At 42.5% G+C, this 20,554-nt stretch overlaps 2 protein-coding genes across 9 annotated transcripts in view; one reads left to right on the forward strand and one right to left on the reverse strand.

The window, feature by feature from the left end:
• Window positions 1-50: 50 nt before the first annotated feature.
• On the forward strand, window positions 51-1,415 carry LOC126875108 (single-stranded DNA-binding protein, mitochondrial). Its single transcript, XM_050637837.1, has 4 exons — window positions 51-188; window positions 278-365; window positions 623-742; window positions 903-1,415. The coding sequence occupies exons 1-4, from the start codon at window positions 177-179 to the stop codon at window positions 1,103-1,105; spliced, it is 423 nt and encodes a 140-aa protein (XP_050493794.1). The 5' UTR covers window positions 51-176; the 3' UTR covers window positions 1,106-1,415.
• Window positions 1,416-1,877: 462 nt separating this feature from the next.
• Window positions 1,878-20,554, reverse strand: part of LOC126875084 (ets DNA-binding protein pokkuri) — a 57,085-nt gene continuing 38,408 nt past the window's right edge. For 3 of the 8 annotated variants that reach the window (XM_050637772.1, XM_050637771.1, XM_050637767.1), the window contains 4 exons: window positions 7,643-7,888; window positions 5,993-6,655; window positions 4,783-5,032; window positions 1,878-4,204 (listed from right to left, as the gene is read on the reverse strand). In XM_050637772.1, the coding sequence (XP_050493729.1) occupies window positions 3,883-4,204; window positions 4,783-5,032; window positions 5,993-6,655; window positions 7,643-7,859 (1,452 nt within the window). In that variant the 5' untranslated portion in view covers window positions 7,860-7,888 and the 3' untranslated portion in view covers window positions 1,878-3,882. Of the gene's footprint in view, window positions 4,205-4,782; window positions 5,033-5,992; window positions 6,656-7,642; window positions 7,889-14,514; window positions 14,819-16,743; window positions 17,820-17,848; window positions 18,025-20,554 lie in introns of those variants that run through there. The other 5 variants (XM_050637773.1, XM_050637768.1, XM_050637774.1 and 2 more) reach the window with 5 other exon arrangements.

A 20,554-nucleotide genomic window follows, 5' to 3' on the forward strand; every position in this document is an offset into this window, starting at 1 on the left:
TTCTGTCACTAGAGCGCAGATGACTCCGGTATATATCGTATAGATCAGATTTTTCGTCCCACCCCTCCACCTGGTGTTATGAATGCACATGTGTGAAACGTAGTTCTTCGGAGAGTATTAGATTCGTTTTTCATTTCAGTGCGTTATATCGTTTCATCGCATACAAAATAATAAAAATGTTTCGACAGGTAATCTAAAATTACGTTATATACGATACAAAACGTATAACGTAATACGTATAAAACGTATGAAATTAAACACATTGCGTTATTTTTAGGTTATCCCGCGACTAGTACAAAATCTCCGAATAATTGAAAAAAGACAATTATGTACTACTCTTAACGAGAATATGAAACTAGAAAAAAGTAAGTAATAAAACTTCATCTGTTTTTTACAATACACTAACAACCATCAGAATTATAAAGAGTTTAGAGGAGAACTTTCTTAGATCGGGGAATTTTTAATTGAACAGTGAATTTGTATCGCGTGCTTTTGAGAAATACAATAATGTAGTTGTTTACATCTTGCTTCTATTAGAAACAAGTATTTAAAATTTTACCGGATAAATACTATTCCATCTCTCGCTGTTAAATATTAATCGTATCTATAATCTTAATCGTAGCTATAAATCAAGTTGCCCTATTGGGAAGAGTAGGAGGTGAAGCACAAAAAAGAGGTAGCGAAGATCATCCTGTTGTTATATTTTCTCTTGCCACGCATATCAACTATAAGTATATGAATGGTATGTAGAATTAATTAATTACATACAAATTAAGTTATATATCGTAATGACTTTGAGTTATTATATACATGCGATAAATTTTACACATTTAATTTATTAGTCGTTCATTTTACTTAACTTCAACTTTATTCAAAAAAAACTATATCGAACAAAATTTCAGGTGATTTCGTACAACGGACAGACTGGCATAGGATATGTATTTTTAAACCAGGTTTACGCGACACTGTTTTAAATTATTTGAAAAAAGGACAAAGGGTATACGTCTTGGGAAAAATAAGTTACGGGGAATTTAAAGACGAAGACGGTACTACAAGGTCGAGTACTAGCGTAATAGCGGATGATGTAATATTTTTCCAGTCTTAAACTATTATTATATAGGGATCTCTTTTATATTTTAAAATGTACGTAAAAGATGTATATAAATAAAGTCAAGAGTAACATAGCATATTTTTGTTTTTAAATATTTTTCATGTATCAGAGTTATACTATATAATGCTATATATATATTATCTTTTTTATGTTATTATTTTATAATGTTTCGATTCACCATCGATTATCCAAGGATAATAAACTAACCGTTAAAGTTAGCTTAACGAGTAAATAAATCTTTATTTACACATTGCTCGTCCACTTGTAACGAGTTATACAATAAACAGTTTGTAATTTTCTAAAATTGTACAGATTTTATTTTCTACAAAGTTTGCAAATAGAAATGAAATATAAACTTTGTTGGCAAATTGTAAGGGAAGGGGATTGTAAATGCTGGGAGATAAAAGAATTTTCCAGGATATCGATTCTCTTTAAAAATTCTACAACACATGCGTGATACACATGTATATGATATATTTCTAAAGACAATATGACAATCCGAACTAAGATCGTAATCGAGATCGAGACATGGATTTTTGCATTGCATAGGGGATATTCTTTCTGGAGCGTCCATTTTTAGAGTGAGATGTACATTCGTATGTAACCATGTGTGTATAACGTTTATGGATTGACACGTAAGTCTAGTACTTACGAATAAATAATTTTTAGATACAATCACGCTTCAAGTGTATTAAATTGCATGTATAGGAATATCAAATGTTTGTTACGGTCCAAATCTGGGTTGTCTTTAAGAACACAAATTGCATATGTGTATTTCAATATATTTATCATTAATATAAATTGTTCTCTCATGAAAATTATATACACGATTGTTTGTTATGCATTTGCATCTTTTTATGATAAAAACTTCACGTAGATCACAGTATACAAATAGCGAAATACAACGGTTTTTTTTTTCTTCAGTTATATAAATCTCTTGCTTGCTAATGCACTTTTCATATTTGCAGACTTATTTGTCTTTCCTTGTCTTACTTTCTTGCACACGCTCGCTCATTCACACGTACGTAAACGTACATTGATTCACTCGTAAGAACTTTTCCATACTTTCTGTCCCGTTTGTATGTGAGTCTTTTGTAAAAAATACGATCTTAAAACCACTTTCTAACCATACACACGCCTTCGGTCCCTAGTTACAACATACCTTTTTTACTTTTTCTTTTTTTCTCTTTTTCTTTTTTTTTTTTTTTCTTTTTTTGTTTAAAGTCTAGGTTCCGTTGGCGAGGAATGTGAGTCACAATCGCATCGACAACGAACGTAGAAATTTCGATTATAAATTTCTCTTCGGTACTAAAATATATATATATATATATAATATATATAGAGATTTATTTATACATAAATTTATATTCATATATATATGTATATATATAACTCTGGCCCCGAATTCCTTAAAACTCTCGCACATTTTTGTCTGCTTTCATAGAGTTTATTATATTGTTTTGTTTTCTCTCAATAGCTCGTCAATTTATGTACAAGTATCTACTTATAGATGTAGGGATACAAGCGATCTTCAGCATCGTTTTGACCACTTGAAGCGGCGATCGCGTCATTTTCCCTTTCTGTTTCCTTTTATACAGCACACTAAACTAAACGCGTACATGTACGTAATTACCGACGATTAGATTGGCACAACTGAGTCGGTGCAACGGGAAACTAGTTTCGAAATTTTCTCAGATTTAGTTATTTACAAAACGGACCGCGTAACATTGGATCCTCTTTAAACGATTTGAGCTATATTACGTTAATTTTAAACTAATATCAAGATCTGGCTCGCAACAATTCCTCTTATCCTTTTCAAATCCCTTCGAAATAAGAGAACGTTGGATAAATCCAATCTCTAGTCGCACTTAAAAGCATATTTACCGGGAAAATTTACTTTCAAGTTAAAGTTTACATCACAGAAGAACTTTGGAATAAAATAGCTGGATCGTTTCCCGAACACCGTTTTGTACGTTCGTCGATAACGCTCTATAAGCATTTCTAAAGTAGTTCGTTGTAGAAGCGAGAAACGTTTCACACTCGCGCACGTGCGTTCACACGAAGGATGGAAAACGGATGGCGGAATATCCGCGAAAAGTTCAAGCTTCACTGAAGCGTCCTCCACAATTGTAGCACGACAATTGGCTCCTGGCGGCCTCGACAAGGTTCCGCGCAGCCAATTATCTATTTGAAACGCGTGGAAATTGATGGACCGCTGTTTGTTCGTTGCTCATCCTCGAGCCCGATTCAAAATCGGTTGGACGTTGTTCGAAGTTGCGGCCAACGTCGAAATAAAATGCATCGTGATGCAGTTTACTATTCGAGGCGTGTCACGATCAGCTAATCACGGCCGAGGCAACGTCGTTGCTGCTTTGGACACCGTTCTTTTCGTCGCTTGACGCGGTAACTCGCACGATATTTTTATTTATCAGTCTTTCGTCGTAAACATCGTAAGCCCTGTAAACATCGATCGCAAGTCGGTTGCCAGTTTCTAACTAACTTCTTCTTGTTCGAACAGTGGCTGAAAAATTACGACCTAGCAATCTTTGTACGGCAACGAATATCCCTAGATGCGTGTGTCATTCCGAAAGCGAAGGCTAGAGCGACTTTGTCGAGATAGCTCGCGTATTTAACAGAAAGTACGTCAATTTTTTCGCATCATCGCGAAACACGACTGTCTCTGATCAAGTAACGAGTACGTTCTATAGTGCAAGATCCGTTGACTCGGTTGGCGTTAAAAACGCACAGTCGGGTCGGTGCTACGTCTCGCGTCACTTTTTCTCTTCAGACTCTTGATTAGTTTTCACGAGATTGTACGCGTGACTTCTATACTTTGCGGGTGGATCGTGAAGAGACAGAGGTTGTTGCTGCTGTTGTTGCTGCTGCTGCTGCTGCTGTTGTTGTTGTTGTTGTTGTTGTTGTTGCTCGCTGGATGGCTGACTCATGCTAGACATGGAGAGGTCCGTCGGCATATCGATTTCCGGCTCGACGCCACTTCCGCCTTCTTCTTCCGGCTCTGACTTTATCCGCATTTGCTGACGCAGCAGAGATATGTTCTTTATGTTCTTCAGCTCCGTTGGATTTCGCAGAAACCTAAATACATAGAAACCTGTTATAAGCGAGTTCTATTCCATTTCGTAGGAAGCTCGATATTAAAGTTTCAACTTCTTTAACTCGACTGAATTACAAAAGCAATTAAGTACATATATAGGGGAAATTACTTCATTTCAACACGTACGTAAACAGTTAAGGGTTTGAATAACCTCCAATTATGTAGGTCTTTGTGTGTTTCGCTTTTCCTCGACTAGCTTTTATGCGTTAGTTGTAATCGTCGTATTATAAATATTTTCGTTCGACAGCTTTTATATTCAAGCGGCCCTATGAAAATACTTTTCACTAAAATCGTATAAACATTTTCTTAGTATTTAATCCAATAACGGAGGAATATTTATATAATAAACTTTGTATATCGTCATTTTTCTAACTTTTCGAGGATCGAGGGAAACTGATTGGCAAGTATTTGCTCAAAATTTATCTCTCGAATCGATGAAATATTCCTACTTTTACGAAATCGTCTCGGTTTCCGCAGCTTATTAGATAAATATCTGTATCATCTCGCTGTTAGTTGGCAATACGACAGATAAATTATTACAACGACAGAATCAACTTACTGGTAACAGTGTCGTTCTCCTTGAACCTTTCGCAAGATGTTCACTCGGTAATAGTATCGGAGGGCTCTGCTCATTTTATCGTAATTCATCGAAAGATGATTCTTCTGGATGCCCCAGAGCCTCGCAAGTCCAGGGGGGTCAACGATTTTAAATACCCCCGTTTCCCGACTTTTCCACGCAATGTAGTGCGTATACCGTTGCGAGGGATCGTTCAAAAGTTGTTGCAGAAAATCCCACAAAAGTCTACCATCTGCGTGACAAAGAAAAAGCAAGCGTTTTTACACGTCCATTTCGAGTCGGCTAATCTACGATATCATTATTAATTATACCATCAGTTTCGTATCGTTGTTACCATCTGTACTCGACAGAGTCGTATACGTACTAAGTGCCTCTAAGTGCGTCTAGGAATACTTTATTCGATACTTGTAAACTCTCTCTCAGATTCGTTGCTATATAGTAGAGAATTTTTAGGACCATGACCTTCGCAACATTAATTTCAGATGCGTGTCAGGTACTCGCGGTGTTGCGTCGAAAGAAATAGTAACGAATAACTTTGATACACGACCATCCAATTATTGTCAACATCTTCCTCGAACGAACCGATCGTTTTTTGTTATTTTCTATATATAAAAACTGATCGAATCCGTTCGACTCGCGTTTTCCGCGGCAAATCCGCGGACGACGGGAGACAAAATTCAAGTGCAAAGACAGTCCGCGAAATGGAATCTAGTCCGAACTGGCAGACAAACGTCGACGAACGTGCGTTCGCAGCCAATCTATATACGTATGGTACAGGCAAGAGCCTCGTAAAACGCACGTCCGCGAACAAGTATCTCGTCGTTCTCCGTTGGAATGCAAAACAAGGGGCAAACGTAGGAAGAACGCGCTTTTTACCCCGTTTGGCAAGCAACGATCTCGCTGTACAACGGGTAGGATTTACGACGCGACATTCGCTATCGGGACAAGGCAAGACGAGAGTAGAAAATTGAAAAATACGCGCTGTTCGTCGAAATCGCTGCAAAGTCGCGTACCACCGGAATCGTCGTCGGAGGTCGAAGAAAACGCCGAGGCGGAATCCTCTTGTACGAACACCAGCTCCTATCAACCGGACTGGAAAAATTACCGTACGATCTGACGCGAAACACCGACGAGCGAAGGCTACTCGGCTCGTGAAATCCTGAAAAACTAATATCTGCGAAGCGCCACTTACTCGTATTGGGTTCCGGGGAGTCGCTGGGGAAAAACTCTCTCGCAGCGCTGGCAGGGTTCGTTCTGAAGGCACCGGGCGTCAGAGGCATCATCGGTTGCGTCAACGTCGGACTGGGCTGATCCTTGACGCAAACTTCGCTTAACCTCTGCGCTGCGAGGGCGGTCGGGGTGGCCGGTGGGCTTCCGTTCGCCGCCTGTTGATTGTCCTCGTCCGAGTCGCTTTTGTAAACCTGACTCTGAGTACCTTCCGTGTGCCCCGGCGAACCTGCTTGACTGTCGACCGAGGGCGCCGGGGACAGCGTCACCGAATTCGCCGACATTAACGAGGCCAGATTCGCCGTGTACGGGTTCTCCGTCCAGGTCGGGGTAGGAGGATGCGAATGGGGGCTGAGGGGATACGCGGACGGTCTCGTGGGCGTCACTGGACTGCTGGGAAGACATCTTTGAAGCTGGCTAAAGTCTCTGGCCAGCATCGACAGCACGTTGTGCAACACGTCGCCAGCGCCTGGACACCTCTCTCCCAAATCCGCCTTTGTCAGCAGACAGAGCGCCTTGCCGTTCATTTGGAACATGTCCATGTCGAATTGGGGTAGGTCGAATTCTCGCTCGGCCCATCGCAGGAACGTCGCCACGTCCTCGCGGGACCATAGCCGTGGATCCGAAGCTGTCGAACATACGCGTTCCATTAATTTCTTTCTACTCTTTCTGTTTCTTTTCTTTTTCTTTTTACGCTCTTATGGTCTTTTCGTTCGTTAGGATCGTTAGTCCGAGATACGAATATTCGACGACTCGAATACACGAATACGCGTGTATCGATGCTTTTAATAAAAAGATACATCCTAACGATTAAAAACCTACACGTTCGTAATACATTTGACGTCGGTTACGTAAAAATATTACTTAATCCGCGACTAACGTACAGGCACGTTTTTCTTCGTACTTTCGTCGAACAACGTTACAGCGTCCCTACCAGTTCCGAATATAGTTACTAATTACAGGCAATTATATAACTTTGTCGCAAATGCAAAACGTTGTATCTATAACGAAGTATACAGGCAAAAGTTGAAATTTCACAGCGAGGTGATTCCAAATGCTCGTAAAAATACATTTCGCTCGACTGCATCTAAAGTCGTTAAAAGTATATACACGCCGGACGACGCGATCGTTCCACGGTTCTCTAATTCTAAATCGAAATACGTGGGAAAAGTTTCGGCTCTGCTCGTGGATCAGTTTTGGCGCAAAGTTCGAATAACGGCGGTAATACGCCGTTTCTCGCTCGAGCGAATCTCACGAATGGCAATTGCAACGACGAACGTATTTCTATATGTATGTTTAATTATGCGATTCAACGACCACGTACTCGGACGTTAAAGGTCTCTAATTCATGCGTATTTAAATACAAGAATATACACGTGTCAACATACCGATATTTCTAATTCATGAATCGTAACAACGACGTATGAATAATTAATATTAGACGTTGTTAGGAAATATGTAGCTAGAAAAAGAGGGAAACCGTGAAATAACGGTAGTAGGATGATCGATGACAATAACGACAGTCTGCGCGCTAACGACCAGCGAACGCGTCCTTTCGTCGAATAAAATTCGAACGTTTCGCGAATAGAGGAGACGAAAATGGAAGGGAACTTACCCAAACTAGCTGGTAGATGCGTCTTGAAATCGAGAAAGGGACTCGGTGGCGGATGAGTGGGTGGAAAATTCATGGCAGGTCCGTATCGCCAGAGCAGCTCTGTCGGGCTAAAAGGCAGAGATATACCCGGTGGTAGTCGAGAGTCCATCCCCGTCATTCCACCGCCGGCCGAGACCGGTGGCAATTGCGGCAGCTGAATCGACGGCAACAATTTCATAACACGTTTCTCTCTCTATCTTCTTATCCCTGAAATCGACAAAACACCGACATTTTCAAATACCATTCGACGACGATCGTCGTTAGAGCGCGCGGACTTTTAACGCGATTCCGGGATTGGGTTCGATCTAAAAAATACTATCGATAGATTCGTTCGTACGTCTATTTCGATTTCGACGTAAGCAGGAAATTAATAACGAGGAAAAAGGTGTGTCGCAGACGCGAAGGAAAGGCAAAGATATTGGCACGCGAAGGTCGTTGCGCCATTGTTCCGCACCAGGAAATTCTCGTTCGGGAAGCGCCGACCACGCGAACCGATCGCCAGACGGAGAAAGAAACTTGCCATGGAATGAAAAAAGAGAGAGAGAATGACGTTAAAAGGAAAGAACGGAAGCGCCACGACACCCAAACCCCTCCGCCGTTTTTTTTTCCCCTCCGATCGACTTTACGTTTTACGTGGTGTCGCGTGGACCTATTTTTGCGAAGCTATCGATTACGTCGTTCGTCGCTTTTTATACGACACACGCGAGAAGAAAAACGAAGGCAAGTTGCCGCGCGGACGTTGCCAATCATCGCGAGCAGAAAAGAAACCGAATGCATCTTCGCTTGCGCGCAATCGCCCATAAAAGTCGGCAGACCGCGCTCGCACGAATAACAAAACCTCGATATATCTCCGCGGAAAAGATATTTTTAAGTAGAGATATCGACGCACATACGCATAGGCGGGGATACGCATAGGCCACCGAGTTGTCCTCACACCAGTTTCTGAAACTGGTAGTTCGAGGCAGGCCTCGGCGTTATCTGCGATCCGTATCGACGCGATTCGACCCGCTATCGAATTTGAAATATAGATAATCTTTTTTTCCACTTTGTCACGGTACGTTACGGTACGACGATATTAGACGGTCTTAGTCGGATCGTCGAGATTCGTAGGACCAGAAACGCCGCTCTATCCGACCAACAGTTTTCCACGTAATACGTCGTTAGAAGTAGCAAGAGAGGGAAATGACCTGGACTCTGCCGCGCTATCTTATTTCCCACTGCCTGCTCTTACCCTTGACGCGCGAGCAACAGTCGAATAACGTGGGTTAATTCTCGGAATGTCGCGTCTCCGGATATACGAGCGAACACGGTGCCGGCCGCTGGCCATATATCCGGACGTTGCTCTACCTACCGCTGTATCGTACACAGCAGGATAGATGCACGCCAATTATCGGCCAGAGAGCCAAGTAATTACGATGTAACGCGATAAAACAGCGATATCACGACTATTATTCGCGTTAAGACGGACGAACGTGGAAACTTGTAAAAATTGGATACGCATTGCGACAGCTTTGCTCTAACGTAATTCACGATGCGTTGAAATTGAAACGTTAACGAAATCGTACGCTTATTCGTTGAAGGAGCAACGAGGAAAACGCGGGCATCGTACATCTCTCGTATGGAGATTTCACCGTTCGTACTATCGATGCAAAGTACGCTCCTCCTTTATTTCCATTTTCCCAATATAATCGATAAACGGCGTATTACGTTGGAGCGTGTGCAATTCCGCGTTGTCTCGTTACACGATATAACGTTCGATAGGAAAGATACGCGGCGAGAGATAAACTGGTCGCGGACGATTTCGAACGTCCTAATTGCCGAAGGCCTGAAAGGCAGTTTTTGTTTGGAGGATCGTTCGAGCAGTTTCTCGCGTCGATTACGACTTCCGGTACAACTTCCTCCTTTCGTTGGCTCGTCGCAACCTCCAAGCCGGAAATGCCCGTTCTGGATGCTCGATCGATCACATTCCGTCTACCGGATTTCGTTCTGCCAGACTTACGCGACTTTGTTTTTACCGCCTCTTCACCCAACCGTCGTCTTTTCTTCCCTTTGTTCGTCGAAAGAACGACGTTTAACGGTATTTAATGGAATTCAACCAAGCACCTGACGTTAATAACCTTTGCACGCGTTCGTAGGAGATTTCGAAGCGCGAAGCTTTAGAAAACGCGCGTACAAAAAGTATTTTCCGCGCAGGTTGTTCGATGGTGTTCGCAAAAATGTGAATCCGCGTAAAAATCCGCTGGCTGCTCTAACCACCGATATCAGGAATGCGCAACAACGTCTATCGAAACGCAATTAACGCAATTAAAGGCAATTAAAAGCGACGAAACCAAAGGGAAATAACGATATCAGCCATTCTCTGCGCTCTACAGTTTGCTCGTATATAATTTACCAGAGCGTATTGCCCGGCGGAAAACGCCAAGTATTATCTTTGCCGATGAAAAGATTTTCATTCAGATGCACTAGGTAGGCACTTGGATAGCGTAGGTACTTAAGGCCCGCTATAATTTTTAGGATTTAGCGCTATAACCACTGCGACTCTGTCCTATCGCAGGCTACGAGTTTATCGATTCTGCGCGCCATTTCGACAAACTTTGCTCCGTTAAATACCGTTTCATCGAGTTATACTCGATGATATTTTGGCGATACTCTGTAATTTGGTCGGCTCATCGCCGATCTCTTTCTCTTTTTTTTTTTTTTTTTCTCTCGAATTCGACACATCGAGAAGATCTATCGTTCGAAAGCTTGACGCAAATATAATCGTAAGTACGAATTTCCTTTTCTCCGACCCGATTCCATTACGAGAATACAGAAACAAAGTGTGCGCCATAAAATTTTTGTTCCACGAATCGATAACGAAGATTGCGGCAAAGAAGACACCGTGAAGATCGTCCCTTTGGAATTCTAGCGTCGCATTGAAAAATCTCAATTTCCGCTAAAGACGGTGACTCACTCGTTTTATACATATTCTGAGTCATAACGTTTTCGTTGATTCACGCATTAAAAATTACAATGTAACGATAAGACCGAAATCGTTCTTTCAAAGAGAGAGAGAGAGAGAGAGAGAGAGAGAGAGAGAGAGATACAGATAGAAAAAACGTAGCGAGGCTAGTCGTTAAAAGGAAAAGCTAACGAATATAACAGTAATAATTTATACGTGTATATACATATACGTGCGACTGAACATAAATTAGAACGCCAAAAAGACTATACTGGAACATCAAAATATCGCAGTTGTAGTATCGTTCAAATTATCTCATTTCTTAACGCGAGCGTTATTTTATTCCTATATTCGATATTCTTATTTATAACGCGTCTCTTTAACACACAGAAAAATTTTGTACAAAGGTCACGCAGTGGAAATAGAAAAAAAAAAAACAAGACGGCAAGAACGAGCAAAATTAGCAAAAGGAAACGATTCAAAAAAACACGCATATATCGCTTCGTACAAACGGAGATACGCATACATACAGAGGCATGTAATCTGAATTGGAATAGCGATAAATGTAAATATAAACATAAACAGATAGGAAGCGAACATTCTCCCCGATCTTCCTTAATGTCAGAGGTTCGTTATGTCTTATTCATAGAAGCTGTTGCGTAACTAACGACAACCCGAAGGAAACTACTACAATTTGATCGACATTAGCCGTCCCCCACGCTTTCTGCCAACTGTTTGCTGGCAAACGCTATTTCGATATTTAGCAAATCGTAATGTTCCGTTGAAACGCGAAACGCGGGAAAGATCGCGCTCTCGATCAAAGCCCTACCGCGATATTAGCCCTATTAGCGCTATTTAAGAGAATCTTACTTTCTTGGTGATTCGATTTTTGTCGCCTTCGACGGATTACGGTTATCGATTATTTATCGATCGATGTTGGTTCTAAAGATACAGCGAATGACTTTTTTGCAAAATCGTAGCACGTTTCCGCGTATGCGAGAAGCAGACAATTTTTAGCGATAAACGACGTTGCTCGGGCTACCGTGTCGCAATATATAACGCGGAGTCACCTAGGAAAAGGTATTCCGCGAGCGCAAAACTGAACCAAAGATACGAAAAGAACGAAAACTCGCTTAAAACAACTGGTCGAAAACGAACCAACACGCGGACGAAGCGTCGACTCTCACTTTGCTTCCTTATCGTTATGCTATCGTACTTTGTCGCAACAAAATGTTACAAGCGTTACGCGGATTTACCGCAACTGCGTGTTCTTCTCTTCTTCTCTTTCGTTCAACGCGACTACACGCCGTTTGTCGTTGGCTAAACGCTATCCACGGGCTCACGGGTTGCTTAAAACTTTCCTCGTCGGAGAGGAACGAGCGTTTTCAGCTTCGACTATAATTCGTTGACTATCGCGATCGTTATCGGGTCTCGCTCGCTCGACTAAACCGAAGAAACGTTCGATCGACGATGCTCCTTTCCTCCTTTGTAAACAAAACAGATTCGTCTGTTTGCGCGTATGTCGCAAAACTGTTGCAAAAAAAAAAGCGAGTTTGCGGTTGATGCACGCGATTCGAAGCAAAATAAAGGTCGTAAAAAAAAAAAAAAAAAAAAAAAAAAAGAGGCAGTTGTAAAATATAAGAGAACTCCGAGCCAAGCACGAAATCGTTCTGGTTAACGGTAGAAGGCGGAAGATCCTTGAGGAGGATTTAAGATTTATCGCAGAGCCAAGAGTCGATTCTCTTTTCTTCCGGGTACTCGACCGCTTCCTCTCTCCTTCTCGCTTTCTTTATCTTACTCGCAGTTTTCGCTAATTCCTGTCGAGCTTCATTATGTGGCAATCTACTATTGATTCATCGATAACGGAGGATACATCGCTGATAATAAGTTGATTTATTACCGGCGTAATACAAATTATATTAGCTGTTGATCGACTCGTGGAAAAGGTTGGCCGTGCCTCGAAAAACTGCCAAACGATTTTAAATGTCGCCAGTTTTATTCGAAAAACAATTCCGTTTCGCAAGAGATTTTACCTGCTTCTTTTCTTTCTACTGCATAATTCAACAGCATTTTCAAATTACGATATACGTAATTCCTATTACTGCGAATTATGCAACACAGGTATATTTATGGTAGACAAAGTACCATTAATTTTATTAAAATTAACGCTGTGCTGGTAAGTTTTACGTACCCGTTGAATAACGAATAACAGATTGAAATAACGTTCTATCTAGTTGCTAATAAAAATTAAATATCTCGTTTAAACGACTCGAGAAATAACGTATTTACTGTTTCTTACTCGCAAATAAAATGTTACTTTTTGTTTGCATTTAATTATACTAAATGTTGAATAGTACCGTTTAATAAAAATAGATAATAATAATAGCAAACGAAAAATAGAGGTCTGTTCGTAAACAACGTTTAATTTCGGTAATTAACTTCGGTATTTTAAGCAACAAATAACTCGCCTCTGTCTTTCGTTTCAACTATCGAATAACGAACGGCTCTCTATTCAAATAATTATATAATCGAGAATTTACTCGATAATGCCCAACACACTGACTATGACTCACTTCTGAGAAAGCGAATAATTACAAAAGCCATGTCGGTTTTCACTTGTACAAACGTTGATATAAATTGGCCACGTAAGATTCGACGTTTATCAGGAAACAAGAAAGGAAAGAACAACAACGAAAAAACAGAAGCCGCGCGAAACCAAAGAATAAAGTGTCGATCACGTTACCCGACGTTATCAGTCCACTTCCGCGTATAAAACGGATTAAAAGAAGGCTTTCGTACTTGACATTTCGTAATCAATAACTACAACACGCTTCCATGTAACATCGTCCACGACAAAAATAAGAGTACATATGTACACTCGAGATGGCAATACCTTCGACAAACATATTCCCATTGTTCGAATTTAAAAACGTTTGGAATTTTACTTCTCACGTAGTTATGCTTGTAAACCGACGATTTATCGATATCATCCGATATCGTACTTACGTTCGCGTTTCTTACAATTTAGTAGATATTAATATCGTCCACTTCGTATTAACGTTCTTCGTATTATAACCGTAGATCAAATTACTCGTAATTTGCCGTTATTTATTGCGTACATACAGCGATGGAAAAATTGTCGAAACTTTGCTTTTCCAACGAGAAATCAAAGTGCCCTTGATTTTTGCAAATGGCAAATGTGTATGTGTATGCGACTGGACGATTGGCGGAAACGTTAATACGGAAAATTATTTTATTCGAAGCGAATTACGCGTCGGACGGTTCTAACGTCGACGATAGGAACGCAGGCAAACACCGAAATCGACACAGACCGGACGAAAAGCGTCGATGCACGCGTGATAACGAGTCTCGGCGTGTACCCGGGCCTTAGGGCGTACAGTGTAAATATCCAGACACAAAGGCACACGCTTCCAACCTTTTCTCTAATTTATCTGTAACTCGGGTACACGGGACGTACGTCTTCGCGCTTGTTTCAACGCGTACGTTCACCTCCTCGAACACGGACGCGTATCTATCAATCACCCTACACGTTCTATACATCGGATACACGCACAGAACGTGGCAAGCAATTAGGTCGAGTCGTAGCTCGACAACGATAGAGAATTCTTCTCGTCCCGGAAGTGGAAACGCGTCTATTCCGAATCGCCAAACCCTGGTCGATGCGCGATCTCACTCCGTACGACCGGAGACGCGATATCGACGCAAAAAGCAAAAGAAGAGGCGGCCGTCGACCGTTCGAAAAGCTATCGTCCGAATTTCGCAAGACAAGCATAGGAGACGGTACGAGAAAATTACATAATAACAACGATGCGTCTATAGAGAAGAGAATAACGAGGGAAAACTTTCTCCGGTCCCGGTACACTCTGCTTACCTCCTCTATAATTTTCGTTACGCTCCAACTGCACGATGATCTATCGCACATGCGCCACGTAAATCACCGATTACACAGATTTCCTCGCAACGCCGCGTACATGATCGTTTAAACGGGAGTTTACGTAGGTTTGGGTGCTTATCTGGCGCAAACGCCTTTTACGAGAACGCCGGTATCGAGCCGATTGTTTCCGGAACGTCTTGATACGATAACCGATTTTCCTTGGAATTGAAAAGGGGCGGGAACGCGAGGCTCTCGTCGATGGAATCGTGCGCAGCAGCCAAAAGTATCATCCTCTTGCATTCTGAAACGTTATCAGGCTTTAATTCCATCTACGGTTATGCGGAAAATTCAGCGTACACCTACGTACGTCGGCAAGGAACGCCGGCCGGACATGGAAAAACGAATATAAACGGATATTCGAAATAAAAAAAAAATAAAGCAAAACTCGATATACGATGCAAATTTTTCACTGAAACTTGGAATTCGTTTAAAAAAGCAATACGATACGAGTTGCTTCCTGTAACTTTGCATCGCAATATTTTTTGTACGCAACGCGTACAGGGGCTTTCTCAGCGTTGCCTATACAGCAACTGTAATATACAGCCGTAACGTATTTTCATTTTGATCGTGCAAACTTTGCAATTTGTGCTTTTTTCCGCTAGTAAAACAATAGCGAAATAACGAAACTCGTAAGGATATAATGGCGAGAAGCGCTACCTGCTTCGTATCGATTCAGCTAGCTTTACGTCTCGAGACAAGCTCCATGCTGGTACGTACTCGATGCTAAAACGTACAATTGCGCGTGTCAGGCATCAGACATACGCTTTGACCGTTTTCCGTAGTCGTCCATAATTCGAAAACTAAAGTACCTGGGACGTATTCTCGTACGACGCATTTTACTCGTTTTAACGCGTACTCGTGCAACTTGTCGAGTATGCACGTGCATTTACGAATCTGTTTACACAACGATGACGATTACGACGCGTAAAACGAAGCGAAGGAAACGTTTTCCATTGAAAATTCCACGATAACCGAAGTCGCTATTACCATTGATTAGGCAAGCTGTGCGAAGTAATACAGTTTGAGGTGGCGTCAAATGAAACTGTAGTGGCGCCGCTTTCGTACCACTAACCGATAACCCAATACCACGACCGTCTCGCAAACAAAAATTGCCAATATACGATACATCGCCGTACGTCATTGCTTCTCTATTATCTCGATATAGTATCGCCGTTTTCTCTCTCATTTTATAGATGAACGCTTCTTACATTTTTTCCACTCGCGACCCGCTTTTGACCGACATAACTTTCCGCAACTCCAGTTACACGCGTAACACGACAAGGTACAAACAATCGATGATAAATAAAGTTTGAGTTTGAACGATTCTTCGTTGTATTTGTAATTTCATCCTTCCCTCGTCTGTCCATCTACCTACTATCGTCTATCGTAAAATTTATCCGAAGCGCGTGGATTCTTCGGATGCTAACGACGGTGGAAAAACCTCGAGTATACCGATGTAACGAAATGGTTTCGTTCCGATAAATACGATAATAACGACGACTTTACACGAATGGAAACAGCAAACGAAAGTGGGAGCGAAGAGATGGCTTCGCATGCCGAGGCACTCGTGGCGTTCGAAAAAGAGCCTCGATAGTTCCAAGTGCAAAAAGAACGTGACTCTATCGAACGAATTACGCGACTTGGCGGCCGATAAAAAGATAATACGATAATATCAAAGGTACACGTTTAAAGAAGCTATCGATCGGTCCTCGTTCGTACTCGAATAAACGAAATTTCATATCGGGAAAGCGATTGTTCCGTTATTCGAAAATTCCATTGTCCGAACGGTTTTGTCTCCCTATCAATCCGGATAAATGAACCTCTCCTCTCTCTCTCTCTATATATATATATATATAAAAAGAAAAAATACTAGACGTTGGAACAGTTTGGCGAACCACTGCAACTCGATGAGTGGAACGAAGGAAACGAAAAGAGGACCGGGGAAAAGAAGAAAAGCTGGGTTTCCGCGACCTTGAGTTGGTCGGTGAACCCGATGCTCGCGCGTCCGCTTACGTCACGCTCTCGCCAACTCACAAGGAAGTGCTTTCTCGTTCCTCCGCGGGCGGAAAGAAAGAGAGAAAGAGAAGCAGAAAAGAGAGATGCGGGCCGAGATAGCAGCCACTGGCGTAGCGCACTACGCAAACAAATCAACGTCCGTCCACTTACTGGTAGAGGCTGGTTCGAACAGAGCCAGTGCGGTAGACGAGTAGCGAGTTAAGCCGAATCTACACCGTTCGCTCGGGAGAATCGGCGCGGATCGTCGGCGATTTAATATCCTCGTCCGATCCGCGATGGTCCTTCGAATCCAAACGATCGGTCCACGGCTCGAGTCAGCTTTGTTTCCTACCAGCTACTGCTCGCCCGCCGCGTCCGGATATGGAAAAAGGCGGGGAAAATCAGTCGTAAAAGACAAAGACGACGAAGACCTTTTCGTCTTCCGCGTTCATCCTTCACGACTCGATTTCCGACTCGGTGTTCCGTAGCCAGTGTCGAGACCCGTTTAAGCGAATCTTGGTCGGTTCGTCGACGCGAATGTCGCCGCCGCTGCAACAGTTTGACGCCACTCTTCGTGCAACGGTGAACGCATTATGGCCTCCGCGTTATCGCAATTAAGAACAAGCATGGAAACTTTTTGCACGCCGACGAATCGCTCGATAAACCGATACCGTGTTCGCACAGCGTTCGCGTTCACAGAGAAGCAGCCACGCGGACGATAGAGGTACGCTAGCACGCAGATCTTCGTCGTTTAAAGTCCCCCAAATGACGCGGATGTCGATTTAGATAATTTGCTTAACGGTGCGTACGGTACTGGGTGCTCGTGCGTCACGATGGGCGTTATTCGAATAAACTTTTAGTCGAATAATCAGTCACGAATAAAATTTTATTCGGCGTCCTATTAGAATTTCATATTTAGTCGTTCGTTTCCATTGTATCATATTCGGTATTTTTATTATTCGTTACGCAAATACTAAAGTATGTACATATATATATAAATTATAGGCCTTAATTCGCGATACAACCGACAAATCAATAAAATTCTACGGTGCGGATGGAAGTCAAAAATCAAGGATTACAAAGATGCGATTTTTCAGGTAACCGAGTTTGTAATTATACATATATACACATATCCGTCTATTTCATTTTACGGGGCAAACGCGCTACGGTCAACTCGATTAGGCACACGTTATTACCTTTTAACGATTTAACCGTTAATTATATCATCAGACCAGATCCTTCGACCAACCGTTTGTATCTTTTTCTCTACTTTTACCTGGCTCGTTGATACCTTAATACGGGGATTCCTTCTCCATGACTCGTATTTCGATTTTCGTATTTTACCGCATCCAGTCCAATTACGTGTTCGATGGATGGGATCTTAAGACGTTCGTGAAACGTCTGGTTAGAGATATACCAAGGAGCATTTGTCACGATTCGAAGGGTTTTCGGCTGAAAAGTTGGAAGGATCGTCGTGTTAGATGGTTTCTTTAAAACAATCTTTCGACTCGTCATATCACTCGTAATAGTAGCAGCGTTATAATTGTACGTAAAAGTTAGAGAAAAGTACGCGCAACGTTTCGTGCTTTCCCAAATGATTACCGTTTGTCCGTGAACTTTCGTGCGCCGCGAAAGCTCTTTCGAATCCATTATATCGTTTAAATTACAGGAAATGCCGCGGCGATAATTCACGTTCGAAGCCATGAAATTCCCGGTAAGCGGTGATTCTATCTGGCGGCGTATCATCTATAATCCGGTCTTTCTTCGTCCGTCTGTCCAGTTACGTAAACATGGAAATCCACGCGTGTACATCGATCATGCGATATCGTTACAGCGATTATAACGATTCATTTCGTTAATCGTCCATATGCACGCACGGAACCAAAAGCCGTGTTTGCAATCTTCGAATTCGAACGATCACTAACCCCACTGCGACACTCGCGTTCTCGATTCGCGATCTTGGCTTCGATATAATTCTCTCGTCAGCACCAAACGAAGGAGAAGGCTCGTTTCGATCCGTTAGAAATACGTCGTCGAAAAGTTCGAAGAAACAGGCTGCAACGAATACGAAACGTTTCTTTTCGAATTCACACGCGACACACCGCGTACCCTGCGAACGAAAACAGGAAAAAGAAAAGATGGAAGGTTCTTGGCGGTTCTTTCAAATCGTAACATGTCGCCAACTTAACCTAAAGCGGTAGCTGCCAACTTGAAAAAAATACAAAGGCGCCAGCCTAGTTAGAAAAGCAGGAAAATAAGACTCGATCGACCGGCGAGGTTCTCGGCAAACGAAACAGGCATACGCGTTTCGTTCGAACTCGAGACACTTTTTAACGCTAGAACGGTACGTACGATTGGGTCGCGAACGACCGAAAGAACGCAGTACGGTTAAGAGACCGTTCGTGTCGAATCGTTATCGCGAAAACGAATTAAAAAAATGGAGAAAGAGGGAAAAGAAGAGTGGCGAGCGAGGAGAGAGGTTGGAGAAGAGAGGGTCAGTGACACGTCGTCGAACAGAGGTTTATCGGACGAACGACCGACCCACGTGGTTAGTGTTCTCCGCCCTCTTTTATACCCTCGATCGCCGCGCCACTAGGAACTACTGCCGGAAAAAAACACGATTAAACGTTATTCCTCGCGCGTTCCGTTATACAGGGTGTTTCTAGCAACTGGGACAGGCTGTAACTTGGTCGCGAGCGAAGTTGGAGGAAAATCGTAGAAGGAAATTTTGCACCGTCTAACGCGCACTATCGCGCTGTCGTACTAGTTTCTATAAGTGGAACGCCGTAATTTTTTCCACACCGTTCGATACGTTTTCAAAGTTGGTCGATGTCACGTAGTTGGACGGGAAAATGTCGAATTTAAAAGACAAGAAACCACAGAGGAGAATGTACGGAGAATTTATCCGTTCCTTGTCTTTCGTTACGCCAAATTTGCTGCAACTAAAATCGAAATATCTTTAAACCAAAGTATATACGTAAGACGATTCGTAACTTATTCGTCTGTTCGCGACGTACGCGTAAACGTTTGTAAAACGTTAGATAGAATTATTTCTTTTTGTAATAATGTACTTCCATATCGACCGACGATCACAGACACAAAATTCTACGTTCTTCGAACAAATCGATATTTAAGATGAACGATAACGTTGAGAACCCTAAATATCGACGATAATATCGATCGCCTGTACCCTATTTTAACGACGGAACGTAACATCTCGTACGATGATCTTTCGCAGGAAACGTTATACATTGGGAGACGAGTTACTTTGGTTTTAAAGATTATAAAGATTTCGCGCTGTTTGCTCCGTTCCATTTAACGAAACGATTCTTACGTAGCTCTCTTTATCGAACTAGTAACGTTCGTGGAAGGAAAATGGTAGAAAATTAGACGTCCTTATATACCGAGGAAAGTGACGCGATTTAACACCGTCGCGATAATTTCGAACGTAAAAGGGACCCGTTAACTGCAGTTAACTGCAATACCGTGGAAACGCTAGCGCGTAAAAGCGTAGAAATACGAGGCGGCGAAAGATATGGAAAAGCTTTTTATCGGGCAGAAATTTCGTTGAACTTTCCAACTACCTGTTACTCGAGAAGAAGCGAGGAAGGAGAGCGCGAAAGATCGAGGGTGAATGAGAATCTCTGCGGAGGTACAAAGAGAGCATCGAGGCCTCGGATGCACGTGCGTGCAACTAACGCCGACCGGAAGTCGATAAAAAGGCTGCTTCACCCTCGTCACTCGGCAGCAGAGCTCCTCCTCATGGGAACCAGCCTCTTTCTTCTCTCTTTATCCCTTCGCTCGCCTCGCTCTTTCCTCCCGATTCCGCTCTCTCCTTCTTTCTCCCGCGTCTCTCGTTCCTCTTGTCACGACATCCCTCGACGTTGCACCGTAGCGTGCCAGCCACCCTCATCTCGGCACACAAGGTTTCTTTCGAGTGGCCCAGTAAACTTGAAAACTATCCTCCGAAGATGCACTTTGC

The sequence above is a fragment of the Bombus huntii genome, chromosome 17 (genome assembly GCF_024542735.1).
Source record: "Bombus huntii isolate Logan2020A chromosome 17, iyBomHunt1.1, whole genome shotgun sequence".
NCBI classification, from domain to species: Eukaryota; Metazoa; Arthropoda; class Insecta; order Hymenoptera; family Apidae; genus Bombus; species Bombus huntii.

Excerpts from the sequence above, each read along its gene's own strand:
- LOC126875108 (XM_050637837.1), top strand. Across the intron at positions 366-622 it reads GAATATGAAACTAGAAAAAA|CTATAAATCAAGTTGCCCTA; the intron begins GTAAGTAATAAA and ends TCTTAATCGTAG. Across the intron at positions 743-902 it reads CAACTATAAGTATATGAATG|GTGATTTCGTACAACGGACA; the intron begins GTATGTAGAATT and ends ACAAAATTTCAG.